Source organism: Nannobrachium achirus (assembly GCF_963921795.1).
Source record: "Nannobrachium achirus genome assembly, chromosome: 7".
Classification (NCBI taxonomy): domain Eukaryota; kingdom Metazoa; phylum Chordata; class Actinopteri; order Myctophiformes; family Myctophidae; genus Nannobrachium; species Nannobrachium achirus.
Window position 1 is genome coordinate 36,433,610 of NC_137816.1, and position 13,512 is coordinate 36,447,121.

Below are 13,512 nucleotides of genomic sequence, written 5' to 3' on the forward strand. Positions count from 1 at the left end.
ATACTTGGTTCTTCTTAATCTCTTAGCTGACAATAGTCGTCCTACAAGCTCACAACATGAGGGTTCATGTGGTTATGGTGGTTGAAGGTGCCGTGTACAACTTGACAGATCTGTGAAACTCAGATACAATTTACTGTATTCTGCTCAAGAATATATACAAATAAAACTCGAATTACTTTCAATCACAACTGCCATTCATGCCATTTAAAGGTATTATTAATATGAATTTTACTTAGTTCTGAGGTATTCCATCTTCGTTTAAACACGAGTGCGGCAATCCCCCATTCTACAGAAACACTTTCAGAAATAATCAGGACACCTCATAAAAATTAAAATGATGGCACAGACAGTATGTGTAATCTCCTCCCGGCATCACGTTGACAGCCTTTGGTTGAGGAGGAGGTTTATGGGAAGCTGCCTTTCAAGAATACTGGTGTAGAGATGAGAACGGAATACTGTAGGTAGTGAGCCCCGCCATAAGGTCGTTCATTCCTAAATAACTGAACATTATTCCTTATTAGGGAAAATCTTATGAACCAAGATGGTCCCTAATTGCAATCCATGTAGAGTCTTTCAGATGGGGGTGGAATCTCTTGATGAGACCATTTTTGTGTGCTGATCAATGACCCAGTCAAACTATGCTCCCTGCATTCCAGAGCTTCTTCTTTGAACATAGCTCTAAACCTGCATAAAAAGAACCCTCCGCTCACTTCTCATCTCTTTCATATTCTGTTGCAGGCAGGCAGGCAAGTTCATTTTTACAGTAAGAACACAAGATCTTCAGACAAGTCTTTTTTTCTCTCTCTCTCTCTCTCTCTCTCTCTCTCTCTCTCTCTCTCTCTCTCTCTCTCTCTCTCTCTCTCTCTCTCTCTCTCTCTCTATCTTGCACACACACATACGAACATGGACACGCACATGCATTCACTGTACATATACACGCCCGCGCGCGCGCGCGCACACACACACACACACACACACACACACACACACACACACACACACACACACACACACACACACACACACACACACACACACACACACACACACACACACACACACACCTCTGTCAGACACAGTAACACTCAGAACATGATCTGTCAGTATGTGAGGTAGCTTAATATGCACAGTGAAGCAGAGTCAACAATTATAACATTATTTCTTGCGCAGAGAAATGTCAAAGAATATAAATTGTGGCATCTTGTCAGCAGAGTCTGAATCTGAAAAGATAATTTTTCCAAGGGTTGATGCCAACATTAAATTGCCAAAGCTGGACATTGCATGGATTTCTATTGCATGTATTTACATTATTATTATTATATATATTTTTTTTTTCCTTATTAACAGCCTTAAAGAAAAAACATTGTAAAAGTTGTTAAAATGGCATAATTTTCATGTTTTAGGAAAACATTTAGTGCTGGAAACAAGTATTTTCACTATTTTTTTGATCAATTAAAAGCACATTCCCCTACCTACAGTATCTTTGTGCTGAGCCAAACTGTAACGCACAATACCAGTTTAAAAAAGTAAGGCTTGCAACAATGTTCCTACAATATATCTATTTCAACAACAACATAATCTATCCATACGGATCTTCGTAAGGTTAAAAAACCCATCAATCAATCAACAATCAATCAATCAGTCAGTCATTGCGGCAGGACATTTAATTGTAGGGTTCCAGGTTTGACCATGCTGTAGCTACTAGGTAAAATCATCAGTGTTCATTTAAAGAGGTGGCGCCATAGTGTTGAACTTTTTCTGTTTTGTATGTGTCTATGGAGTTAACATTACTCTAATAGACCTGCAGGTGTGGTTATATAATATACAAATATGTCTTCCCTGTGTATATTTGGTTTCTTCCTGAAAGCTGAAAGCCTCTGAGTCAAAAGGATCGAAAAACACTGATTTAATGACATCATACAATCAGCCCCTCCCCCTTTATCATACACCCAACACTGTGGGTGTGGCTAACTTCAGCTGGGTCACCATGCACCCACCTGACAACAACCAGGCATACTTAATGAACTGGTGGGTGTGGCCACATAAAAACCTAATTTTAACACTTTCTGTAACATTTTTGGGAAATATCTTCCTCCTAGTATAACCATAATACCTGATCATCATGTCTTAGGGTGGGAAAAAAAATCATGGCACCCCATATTTAACTTTGATAGTGTACAAGCGCGTCCATTTTGTACACTTTCAGAGAACATTGCGGATTTTACTGTGCATTACCAACTGTAGGCTAAACTTTTATTACATATCATGCCAAGCCGTTCTCAACTAAAATAGACCAAAATATTTAAAGGCCAACTCATGTTGAATGAGATTAGATTCTATCCGTCCATTTTTAGGTTTCAAAGTAGTCCAACTGATTATTGCCAGTAATAATAATAATAATATTGGTCACAGAAAAGGTGAATAAACAAACTGTACTTTCAGCGCTTCAGTGACCTTTCGGTTTTGATTACAACTTTAATACATTCATATAGAAATATGTCTATGCATAGCATACTCCATATAGTCCAGTCAATCTGAGGTTTGACCCAAAATAAATTGCAATAATAATGGTTCAAGGTTTTTTATGATCCTTAGAGTCATCCAAAATACATGTTAAAAATCTTCCATTTTATTCTTAGTGGATCAAGTTGAATTCAGGGGGTTCAAGTTTGGGTCCCTTCACTTACTATGTAGTAAGAAAAGACCTCCAAAAAATCTTCTTTAAGTAGCATGTGAGGGGTCTAACTAGGGTTTTTTCATGATCCTGAATCCATTGCAAGTATTTGTTTTGCACGAAAAACATTCCTCGGGCTAAAACGGGACACAACAAAACTGAGCTGACCCCAGAAAAGTGATGACTCTTCACAAAACCATAGATTTGGGGGTCCGTTTTTAACCCGAGGAATGTTTTTCGTGCAAAACAAATGCTTGGAATGGATTCAGAATCACGAAAAACCCCTAGTTAGACCCCTCACATGCTACTTAAAAATATCTTTTGGGGCGTCTTTTTTTCCTGTATAGTAAGTGAAGGGACCCAAACTTGAACCCCCTGAACTCACCTTGATCCACTAAGAATATAATGGAAAACTTTTAAAATGTTTTTTGGATGTCTCTAAGGATCATAAAAAACCTTGAACCATTACTATTGCAATTTCTTTTGGGTCAGGCCCTTTTTTTTGCTTAGATTGACTGGCCTAATACTGTTTGTTTTTATGGTGCTGAAATAATACCCAGATTCTTCTTTTTGCTGGCACCTTAGTCATAAGTCAGGATGTATTTTTATTTACCTTTCTACAATCCTAAAAATCTGTTTCAAAATGGTTGCTTTTGTGGTTTGTTTGTGCATAAATTATATTATATATATATTTTTTTACATTATCATTACTGTTTTATTGTAAAGCCTCCCCAGTTACGAATTGCTCCACAAAAATATGTACAGGTAATTACAGACATTACATATAATTGAGTCAGCATCATTTTTGTTCAGGCCGGGAACAGTAAATTTTAGTGTATTACAGTACATGTACAGTATGTAGCAACATATTTGTTTTTGTAGGTCAGGCCTAAATGGGTTAAAAGAAAGTGCCTCTGTCACCCAACCAATTTTGGCTGTAATGCTAAATGGTAAATGGTGCATTTATATAGCGCTTTTATCCAAAGCGCTTTACATAGATTGTGCATTACATTCACCCATTCACGCACACATTCATACACCGGTGGCGGAGGAAACCATGCAAGGCACCGACCTACTCACCGGGAGCAATTAGGGGTTCAGAGTCTTGCTCAAGGACTCTTCGACATTAACTCAGGGGGAGCCCGGATTCGAACTGGGAAACCTTCGGGAACCCATCGTGCTCTAATAACGGTTAGAGGTTTCTCTACCCCTGAGCTATGCCGCTGGCAGCGTTATTGCAACCGAAGGCCGCAGTTTACCATGTGTATGTGTACACATTTTGCAGCTCTGACATCATGCTCTGATGTCACTGTGATGTCAGGGGGTGGAGATCCCTGATGTCCACATCACTGTGACATCACTGTGACATCACTATATGATGCCCTGTTAGGGTACCCCTTATGCCCATATATGTAGATCCCTAATGTCATCAATATTAAGCACATATCTGTAAATACCGATATATATACACGTCAGTCTAACCTAAAGACTATACATATTAATCTAACCAATATGCGCATATCTCCATATACCAGTACATGGATCTCCATATATGGGTATCAGGGACCTCCATTATGGATAACTGATCCGATTCATATTAATAAAGAATACAATAAAATAAAAGTCCATATATGGGTATTCCCCAGAATCCCTTTTATGCCCATTTATAGAGATCCCTGATCCCATCAATATTAAGCCCATATTAACAGAACTTCATATGGGAATGCCCATATATGGACAGAATCTCCATGAATCTCCATGTATGGGCATAAAAGGGATGTCAGATGCGATAGACGTCATAGGATTTTCACATAACGAATAACCGAGTAAGCATGTTTGGGGTCTCACAGCATATCTCCATCCCATATATGGGCATTCCCTGATCACACTTGCAAATTAATTACGTCCTTCTCTGTTTCATGCCCATATATGGAGATCCCTGTCCAGATGTCATCAATATTAAGGGCATATCTGGGAATGCCCATTTTGGTAATGCCCATATATGGGCATGTTCTGAGATAACATTGTTGACTATCATGCAGGAGTCTCCATGTATGGGTAACTGGTCCGATATATATCACTGGCCAGATGACAAGAATTGGCGCGACCTCGCCCTCAGGTCGCATGTCGCCCTGAGGTGTCTTACTAGTGTTATAGCCCTGCTGTGGGAATGGAAGAATGATAGATTGGTGTGGTTTCATTGATTCATTAGTATAAGGTCAGTGTCATTTTGTCCACAAACCTGTTAAAAGCAGGCCCAGACCTAGCCTGGCGGGGCCCGACGTCATCTGCGTTCACTCACTCATTCCTTCCACAGTATAACGTCTGGACTTCCGTTGATTGGCAGCGAGTATACCGATTATTCTGTGATTTGGGCCAATCAGTGACTGCTTCCGCACTATGCTTCCGCACAACAAACGTAGTCTTCCTGACAACAAGTGAAAAGATTTCCCTGATTGGTCCATGTGTAGACGGTGACGTAGATGCATGCTGCAGGCTGCAGCATTTTCAAAACAACAATGGCTGCCCTCGCGATGCAAAAAGTGTAACAGTTAACGCTCTAACCATAAAACAACCAATAAGTTCAGTTATTTCAGAGTTGGAATCAATTACAACAATTAAAAAGCAACACGGAGGATGCGCTAGAGGAGTTTATCGGCCGAAAAGACGTGTTTGTTTGCCGTTCTTCCGACTGGCTGAGAGATGGTGATTGGTTAGAGGAGTCTGTCTGTCAAGGCAAGTACTCCCGCCCACTTTTCAAGCTGCCAAATCAGCCAAAGGCCAGACGTTATACTGTGGAAGGAATGAACACAGATAATAACGTCGGGCTCCGCCAGGCTAGCCCAGACCTGCCCTGTAGCTTTCATCATTGAAAAGCCTTTTAATTCATCCTTGAACTGAACTTGGATGTTAATTGTGACACAACTTTATGAAGTGAGCTTGTTCAGTCTCCATCCCTGATGCAAGCACACTGCGTGTTAACATTCTGGAAGGTCTCTCTGTCCCTTCATAAAGTAGTTCCAGGAAAGAATTACAATGCCCCTCTTGGACTCGTTTTAACACTTTTTTAGACAACAATGGAGTTCTGTTACTTCCAGTTATTAGCTATATTTGTTTTGTACAATAAGAAAAAATATGTGTCTAATTAGGCTAGTCTTATCCTGTAATGTTGCACTGTTATTGTGTTACATTTAGGCAGGTGTTTGATGCACACTTCCTTGGATCTACTGTAACACTAACCACACTGCTCTGCCTCTTCTTTGACTAATATTGGCAATGCCATTTTCTCCCTCTTGTGTTCTTCTTCTTCTTCATCTCCTCCTCTGTAGTCCCACTGCAGGCTAACCTCCCCTCTCCTCCTCCTCCTCCCCCGCCCCCACCTCCTCCTCTCCCCCCTGTATCAGGGGCGCCTCCCCCTCCCCTAAGCAACGGATTTCACTACACGTTTGTCTAATCACAGACACAAAGTAAGGCCTAGCCGCATGTTTACGGTGCTAATGTGATCGGGGCTTCGCTAATTCTCTCTTAACAAGGGACTTGTGTGTGCTTTGCACTTCATTGCATGCCTACCGCTCTGTTGTGATTATAAAGTATACACACCTCATCCAGAATAGTAAAGACCCCCCTCTACTCCCATTATAATCAACAACAGAGACATCTGCAGGCAGTCTGTTCATCCCACTGTGATAATTGTGTGCAACCCCCCCTCCGTCACCAACACTGCCAAAATATTTATGGTTGGTTAAGGCAGGAACAAGCTAAAACAAACAGCACTAGTTACAGCATTGTGTATAATTAACAACAAAAGAGTGAGACACCTTTTGCTTTAGCGCCTTGACAGTTGAGCAGACTGCACAGCTGCATTACACAGCACACACCATCTGTAGCCTGGTAGCAGTACCATGTCACTGCTGTGACTGTACACACAGACCGTACACACTGCTTTGTTTTACCTCTATATTCATAACTAGCCATAAATCATAACTCTTATAGAGTGCTTTTATTTTGGGACGTTATCTCTCTACAAGAGTTATAAAGGGGAGTCAGAACGCTCTTGCTGGGTGAGAAAAAAAATTCTACCGACCCGTCCACTCGTCGGCATGTGTTAAGCTGGTTGCACACTGCTGCGTTTTTCGTTGCGAAATGCGTTTTTCAGGGCAAGGAGAGAGAGAGAGATAGAGAGAGCAAGGGACCGAGTGGTGCGCGAAACGGGCGGCAGTGTGCAAACGTGACTGACATAACGTGAGGTTGATTTTTTTTATTCATGCGCTCCGAAAATCACTCCGATATTCGGCCCGAAAAACGCAGCAGTGTGCAACCACCTTTAGTCCATATGTTTCCAATAAATTAATGTTTACTCAAACTTCTCGGAGACTCGCGTTTCCTCGTTGGAATGCTTCCGCCTCGTTCCGCCTACAGAACATACCCTAGGAATACTTCCGCATACAAAACGTCATGTCCTATTATGAGCGAATAGCGAAGGCGATCAATGTCACGTGATATGTTCGGCCATTTTCACCCAACAACAAGGAAAGCGATGAGACTCGTATGGACTAACACATGCCGACGAGTGGACGGGTCGGTAGAAAACTGTTTCGACAATGCGTTGAGCACCTTATATATTGATTTGTACATGTTTTGAGCTGAAAATGGACGGAAGGGCTCAACCAGCAAGAGTGTTCTGACTCCCCTTTATAACTCTTGTAGAGAGAAACGTCCCAAAATAAAAGCACTCTACAATAGTTATGATTCATGGCTAATTCATAACGTAACATCCAGAAGACAGTACTAGTTGTTTGTAGGCCCTATAGCTCAGTTATTTTACATTATGACCACACAACCATCCACAAACCTCTGGGCACTCTAGATTGTGCACTCTCTCTGTTTGCTGATGTTATAGTAGTTCTTCGGTATCTTTAACCCTTAAACCATATGCTTATATTATTCTCCATATGACAGTGTCAAAAGCAGCCGAGCTACAAGCTCACAACTTGCCGCAGTTGGCGAGCAACACCATCATACGACTAAGTGTAAATTAGGCTTTACTTTACTGTCTTCAGGATCACGATTGCTCCATAACTGTGAATGGAGTTCATACAATATGCATGTGTTTGTCTGCATTTGATGTGAGTTTCTTCTCTTTCCATGTGTGATGACTTTTTCTTCTCTTCAAATCTTTGTTCTGTGACTGTTTTATCTCTTGTTCAGCTCTGCTGTCAGTGTATTCTTTTTTGTTTCTCTGCTTTGATACAGTTATTTTATTTATCTCTATGAAAAAGGTGTACCGGTACTTCTACAACTTTGTGATTTGAAGCTGCACTGCAGTTGATTTTGCATTTAGATACAGTGGAAAAACAAAACTGGAAATGGAATCGTATTACACGCTTCAAGTGTATAAGTTTAATAGCGTATTTACTGTATGTGACTGTAATCTGCCCAAATACATTTGGGTCCCTAAAACAGAGACCATGTGCCAAAAGATCTATTATGGTCCTGTTCAACCAATTTAATTTCCTAATTTTAATACCAACAACAGGAAAGTCCAAATACCAATGTGATCATTCTGTGAGTGCACACTTTTTTGTGTGTGTGTCGTGTGATGCTGTATTCACACATGTGGCGAGTGATTTTTTAATGAACGCTAGCAACATGAAACTACAAAGTCTCGCCCGACACTCCCCTTCTGTTTCCCCACAATTCTCCTGCTCAGTTCTGTATGTTTTTGCAGATAACCAGTTCCCTGTGCTCCTTTTCATTTAGGGTGCGTTCGGAAACCCGCACCGGGTGTGTGCTCAGTGTAGTGAGTGCAGTGGGCGTGACGTTGGAGAGTGCGTTCAGTGTGGCTTATTTACGAACGACCAGTTTTAACAGGCAGCTGTGTGCTTTTTCACTCTGAACTCTGAAGGCAAACTTTCTGAAAAGCAGCAGTTGCTAAGTATGCTAACGTAACGTTGATATTGAAAGGAGATGTAACATTGGCATACCTGCTGTTAGTTTACACGTTAATGCGTGTGAAACTATCAAGGCCAAACGACCAATTAAGCTGCAAATACTGCATTTTGCGGTAATTTCCTCCATTGTTCACAGCTGAGAAGCATTCGAGACACGGCCATGAAAACCAACCAATCAGAACACCGCACCACCCTGCCTAACCCCATCCTCTGAGTAGGGTTGGTGAGTGCGTGCACTCAACACACCAGTGCGCCGCGCACTGGATTTCCGAACGACAACGCACCAAGTGCACCGAATAAACAAACGACAACATGGCACACCAGTGCGTTGAGTGCGCATTTCCGAACGCGTCCTTAGGCAGTTTGGCCTGAGCAACACTTCAACGCCAACTCGACAGTAGCTGGCCATGCTTGTCCATTCTGTAGCATGGATGCTGCTAGAGTGAACACAGCATTAGTGTTCTCACATTTCTTCATTCAAACTGAAACCAATTAGCTCATACTTTCCACATACTCTCTAGCAGGGGCGTCGCACCAAATTCTGGGCCCTGGGGGTACAAGGATTCACTGCGGGCCCCCCATGAATGTTCTTCATAGGGGGGGGGGGGGTTTAGCTACGAATGTTCGCTTAAATAATACAAATATTCAAAGATTTGCACACATTTTCACGACTTTTCAAAAATAGCAGATCTACAAGCTCGCACCGCGCTGTGAGCTTGTAGATCTGCTATTTTTCAATAGCTAGAGTATAAAATAATTAAGGCCTCCCCTCCCCCCCCTTGTGACGCCCCTGCTCTCTATGCATTAAACTGGAATGCATGACTCACATCATTTCACAATATAAAAAGTAACACATTCATTCATTCTGTGAGCTTGTTTGGTTTGTTTTACATGGTTTAGTGTGTTTTCCTTCTCTAGCCTGGGATCTTGGCAAAGACTTTCCTGACTTTAAGCCCTGACCAGGAAGAGGTGTTTCCGCTTCTGTTATACTGTAGATATTGAATAAAAACCAGAGTTTGGTTATGTTACACACGGAGGAAGGCAGGCGTCAAATCTTAGCAGCGTTCCTTTGAGAATGATCACTTTTTGTAAACATTTGTCCTAGAATGTTGTAATTTATATAGTTATTGTTTCTTGTGTAATCATGTTGGATTCATGTTAATTCTTTCAATGAGATTAGTTGAGCCCATGGTCCACGTTGTTCATTCTTAGAGTTAAATTCCTCTTTGTGCAGTTAGTGTCACTCAGAGCATCTTTCTAATATATCGTCGTTGTCGGGTGGAAACCTTGTATCTCCAAGTTTCAAATTTGTATGTTTTTTTCACAAAGTAAAGCCCTGCTTCATCATACAAGGCTGTCGCACAAAACTAGTGAAAACAGCAGATCAAGCACAACGTAGAAAACACAACGCCTCGCACCACGTGGCGTTGTGTTTTCACTAGTTTAAATCATTTTTAAAATGATAAATGCAAAACGAATGGTTTTGGACATACAAGTTCTTCACCCGACAACGACAATGTGTTTTTTTAAATCATTTTATCTTACTTTTAACCACAATACTCTTCATTCTTGTACTTGACAATTTTTTGTCTTGTGACTTTTCCCTCAGCTCAAGCAATTTCTGGACACTGAGGTGCTATTCCATAATGACAACTCTCAACAACATGGATTCTCAAAGAAATTGTCTCTTTATTTGACGTGGACAGTTACACTGTTATTATAGTAGATGAACTGTAGTAAACACTTAGCCTGCACTCTGAGGCACTTGCAGGATTGACTTGGTAAAGCATTTTCTAGTTGCTCAAAGCTATTTTCCTGAAGAAACCAGGACCCTTTGCTATGGAGGCTGCTGTGCTTAACTTTGGAAATATCTAACAAATCTTAATCCAATAATTTAAAGAAGGAAAAAAAAAAAGAAAAGGTTTTATACATGTTATTGCACTTTTAACTGTATACTGTAAGGATGTGAAGAGCCTAAACTGAAATGCATTGAAATGCATTTAATGTACCTGCAGTGTGATCTTAATAGGAAACTTGTTCTTTTTTCAGACATGGAATGTGAGAATAATCATCTTATGGAAGGATCTAATGAATATACGGTACAAAATGTGTTATGACGATAGTATTTTTGTCAAAACTCAGATGATATTCTTACACCAAATCACTTGAAATATGTATATCTAGCACTGCCAGTCTCTTATTAGCTTGCCAAAATGAATTTTATTTTTGCTTACATCAGGATGAAAATAACCTTTAACATGATATTTTCTGTATTTTCTGTATGACTGTATGAGGAAGGTTGCACAATGGAAATTTATAAAAATGTGAATATTAAAGATATTAACATATTATGTGGCTCATCAGAAATTTATCAGATAATATACTGTAAATGAGGTTGACCATTCGTATTTGTTTAATATTAAATCCACCATAGATTGAAATAACCTTGGAGTGGAGAAACAAATTAGTAAGGATCTTCGGCCTTGTTTAGAGAAACAAGGCGAGTATATTGCTGAATCTATTGTACGGTATGGGCAATGTGAAAAATTGTGGGAAATGCGTTATAGTCAGTAGTCAGTAGTAGTGGATTCCTGGATATTTTCTGCAGTGGTCCTCATAATATTTGTTAAAGTGTAATTAGAATATCACATGACATGGTTAATCAATCAATCATCCAAAAAAGTATCACTTTACATTTTCCTTTATAATTCACTGTTGAAATATACTAGTCATCTTTTGTTATAACAAACATATATGTGCCCTAATTAATAATACCATGTATAAGTTTTCACTAGTAAAGACAAGACTAAAATATTACATTTAATGCAATAAGTCAGAGTGTTACAATTATTCTTTTTTTTTATGACTCAATGTTTTAGTTTTATATTTTTCACATTGACAACAAACGAAACAAAGTACCGTACACAGCAACCATAAAACAAACAAAATACAATACAATACAGTACAACAACCACAACCACAAGACAAAACAAAAATTGTAAAACAATGCCAAACAATCCCGGCTAACAGCAACATACATTTTATACAATGATTATTTTTTCAAATGTATGTCTATTTTTGTTAATGTATTTCGGGATGTAGTGAAATATGTTCATTTGCTAAAATAACATAAAACTAACTAACATAAAAGTATGTAATCCCAGACCAAAAAATCTGCTTACTTTGTAACACATTGTTCCAATTGACCCCGGTTATTGTGTTACAATTGCCCCCAGTCAGGCAGCTATGATAAAGTCCCATATCCTAGATAGAAACACCTAGATTATAGCATAGGCTGCTAACTTTAATTTGTGACCAATATCATAGAGATACAATTCATCTAAGTTTAAATTTGCTGTCATCTAAACTTTAGACAGCAGACGGAAAATACTGTACATTCAAAAACTCGAAATCTGTTTTTGTTAAAAACTTCTGCTGAGATGAAATGAATTATCATTTTACCCTTCCATAGGCAGAGAGATGACCCTACTGAGCATGTGCAGAAGAAGTCTCATCCTTTTAGCTTGTTTCTGATTAGAATTATTGAGTGTGTTACATTTGCCCCGTGTTACTTTTGACCCCATCCACTATACACATTATATATAGCTCAAAGATTCTTTCTGAGATCTACATTGATTGCTTTGACCCATTAAATGCCATTCTATTGGGGTGGCAGTGGAAACCGATCCCCTTGGTGTCAAAGTATCCTTGAGCAAGATGTTGAACCCCTAACTGCTCCCGATGAGCAGGTTGGTGCCTTGCATGTGTGTTAATGAGTGAATGTAATGCACATTGTAAAGTGCTTTGGATGAAGGCACGATATAACGGCACAATCTACCTTTTATTATTTGTAAAGGTAATCCAGCTATGGCATGCTCAAAGGAGGTGAACTGTCAATACAAAAAAATATTCTTGAAATTCAGGGTGAAACAGGGCCTTTTGTTTCAATGTGCCTGCCACAGTTGACCGACATGGGCTACTGTATATTATTATCAAAAATAGTTCAATTAGAAAAAAACATGTTTGCTAAGTACTTAAAGGACAACTTTGTTTTTTTACAACAAGGGTTCATATTTTAGATTGTAATAAGAGACAATAAAAAATGAGTGTTAAAATGTTTTAATTTACTGCTTTCTATCATTTTATCAGTGGGTGGGCATGCGTGCAAGTGGCTAAATATGTCTTTTTATACACAATAAGCTGGCTATTTCTTTATTACTATTTACAGTAACACTACTTGTAAGACGTCTCAGGGCGACACGCGACCTGGTCGCGCCATGTCTTGGCCTTCTGGCCAGTGATGTATATCGGACCAGTTACCCATATATGGAGACCCCTGGTACCCATATATGGAGATTTGTGTACTGTATGTGGAGATACATGTGAGATCCCAAACATGCTTACTCAGTTATTTGTTATGTGAAAATCCTATGACGTCTTATCACATCTGACATCAAACATTCAATCCCTTTTATGCCCATACATGGAGATCCCTGTCTGAACCAGCCACACAGATATGGGCTTTCTTCCTCCATATATGGGCATTCCCATATGAAGTCCTGTTAGATATGGGATTAATATTGACAACATCAGGGATATCCATATATGGGCATAAAAGGGATTCTGTTAGAGTGGTTCCCATTTCATCACAACATACAATCCCTTTTATGCCCATACATGCAGATCCCTGTCTGAACCAGCCACATCACTGTGATGTCACCTGTTTATGCCCATATATGGAGATCCCTGCTCTGAGTATCTGACATCACTGTGATGTCACCTGTGATGTCACAGTGATGTGTCAGGGGAACCACAGTGTAAGGCATTACCCGTCCGGGCAGATATGGTCAAGCTGTGACAATTCTGACAGTAAACTGCGACCTATGG

The 13,512-nt window shown here is 39.8% G+C and overlaps 1 protein-coding gene across 1 annotated transcript in view; it reads left to right on the forward strand.

Annotated features, from left to right (window-relative positions):
- plekha7b (pleckstrin homology domain containing, family A member 7b) overlaps positions 1-6,128 on the forward strand; it is a gene marked incomplete at both ends in the record, with an annotated part of 138,485 nt that extends 132,357 nt beyond the window's left edge. The window contains one exon of the mRNA XM_080729427.1: positions 6,004-6,128. Coding sequence (XP_080585553.1) covers positions 6,004-6,128 — 125 coding nt within the window. The remainder of the gene's footprint in view (positions 1-6,003) is intronic.
- Between the last annotated feature and the right edge of the window lie 7,384 nt (positions 6,129-13,512).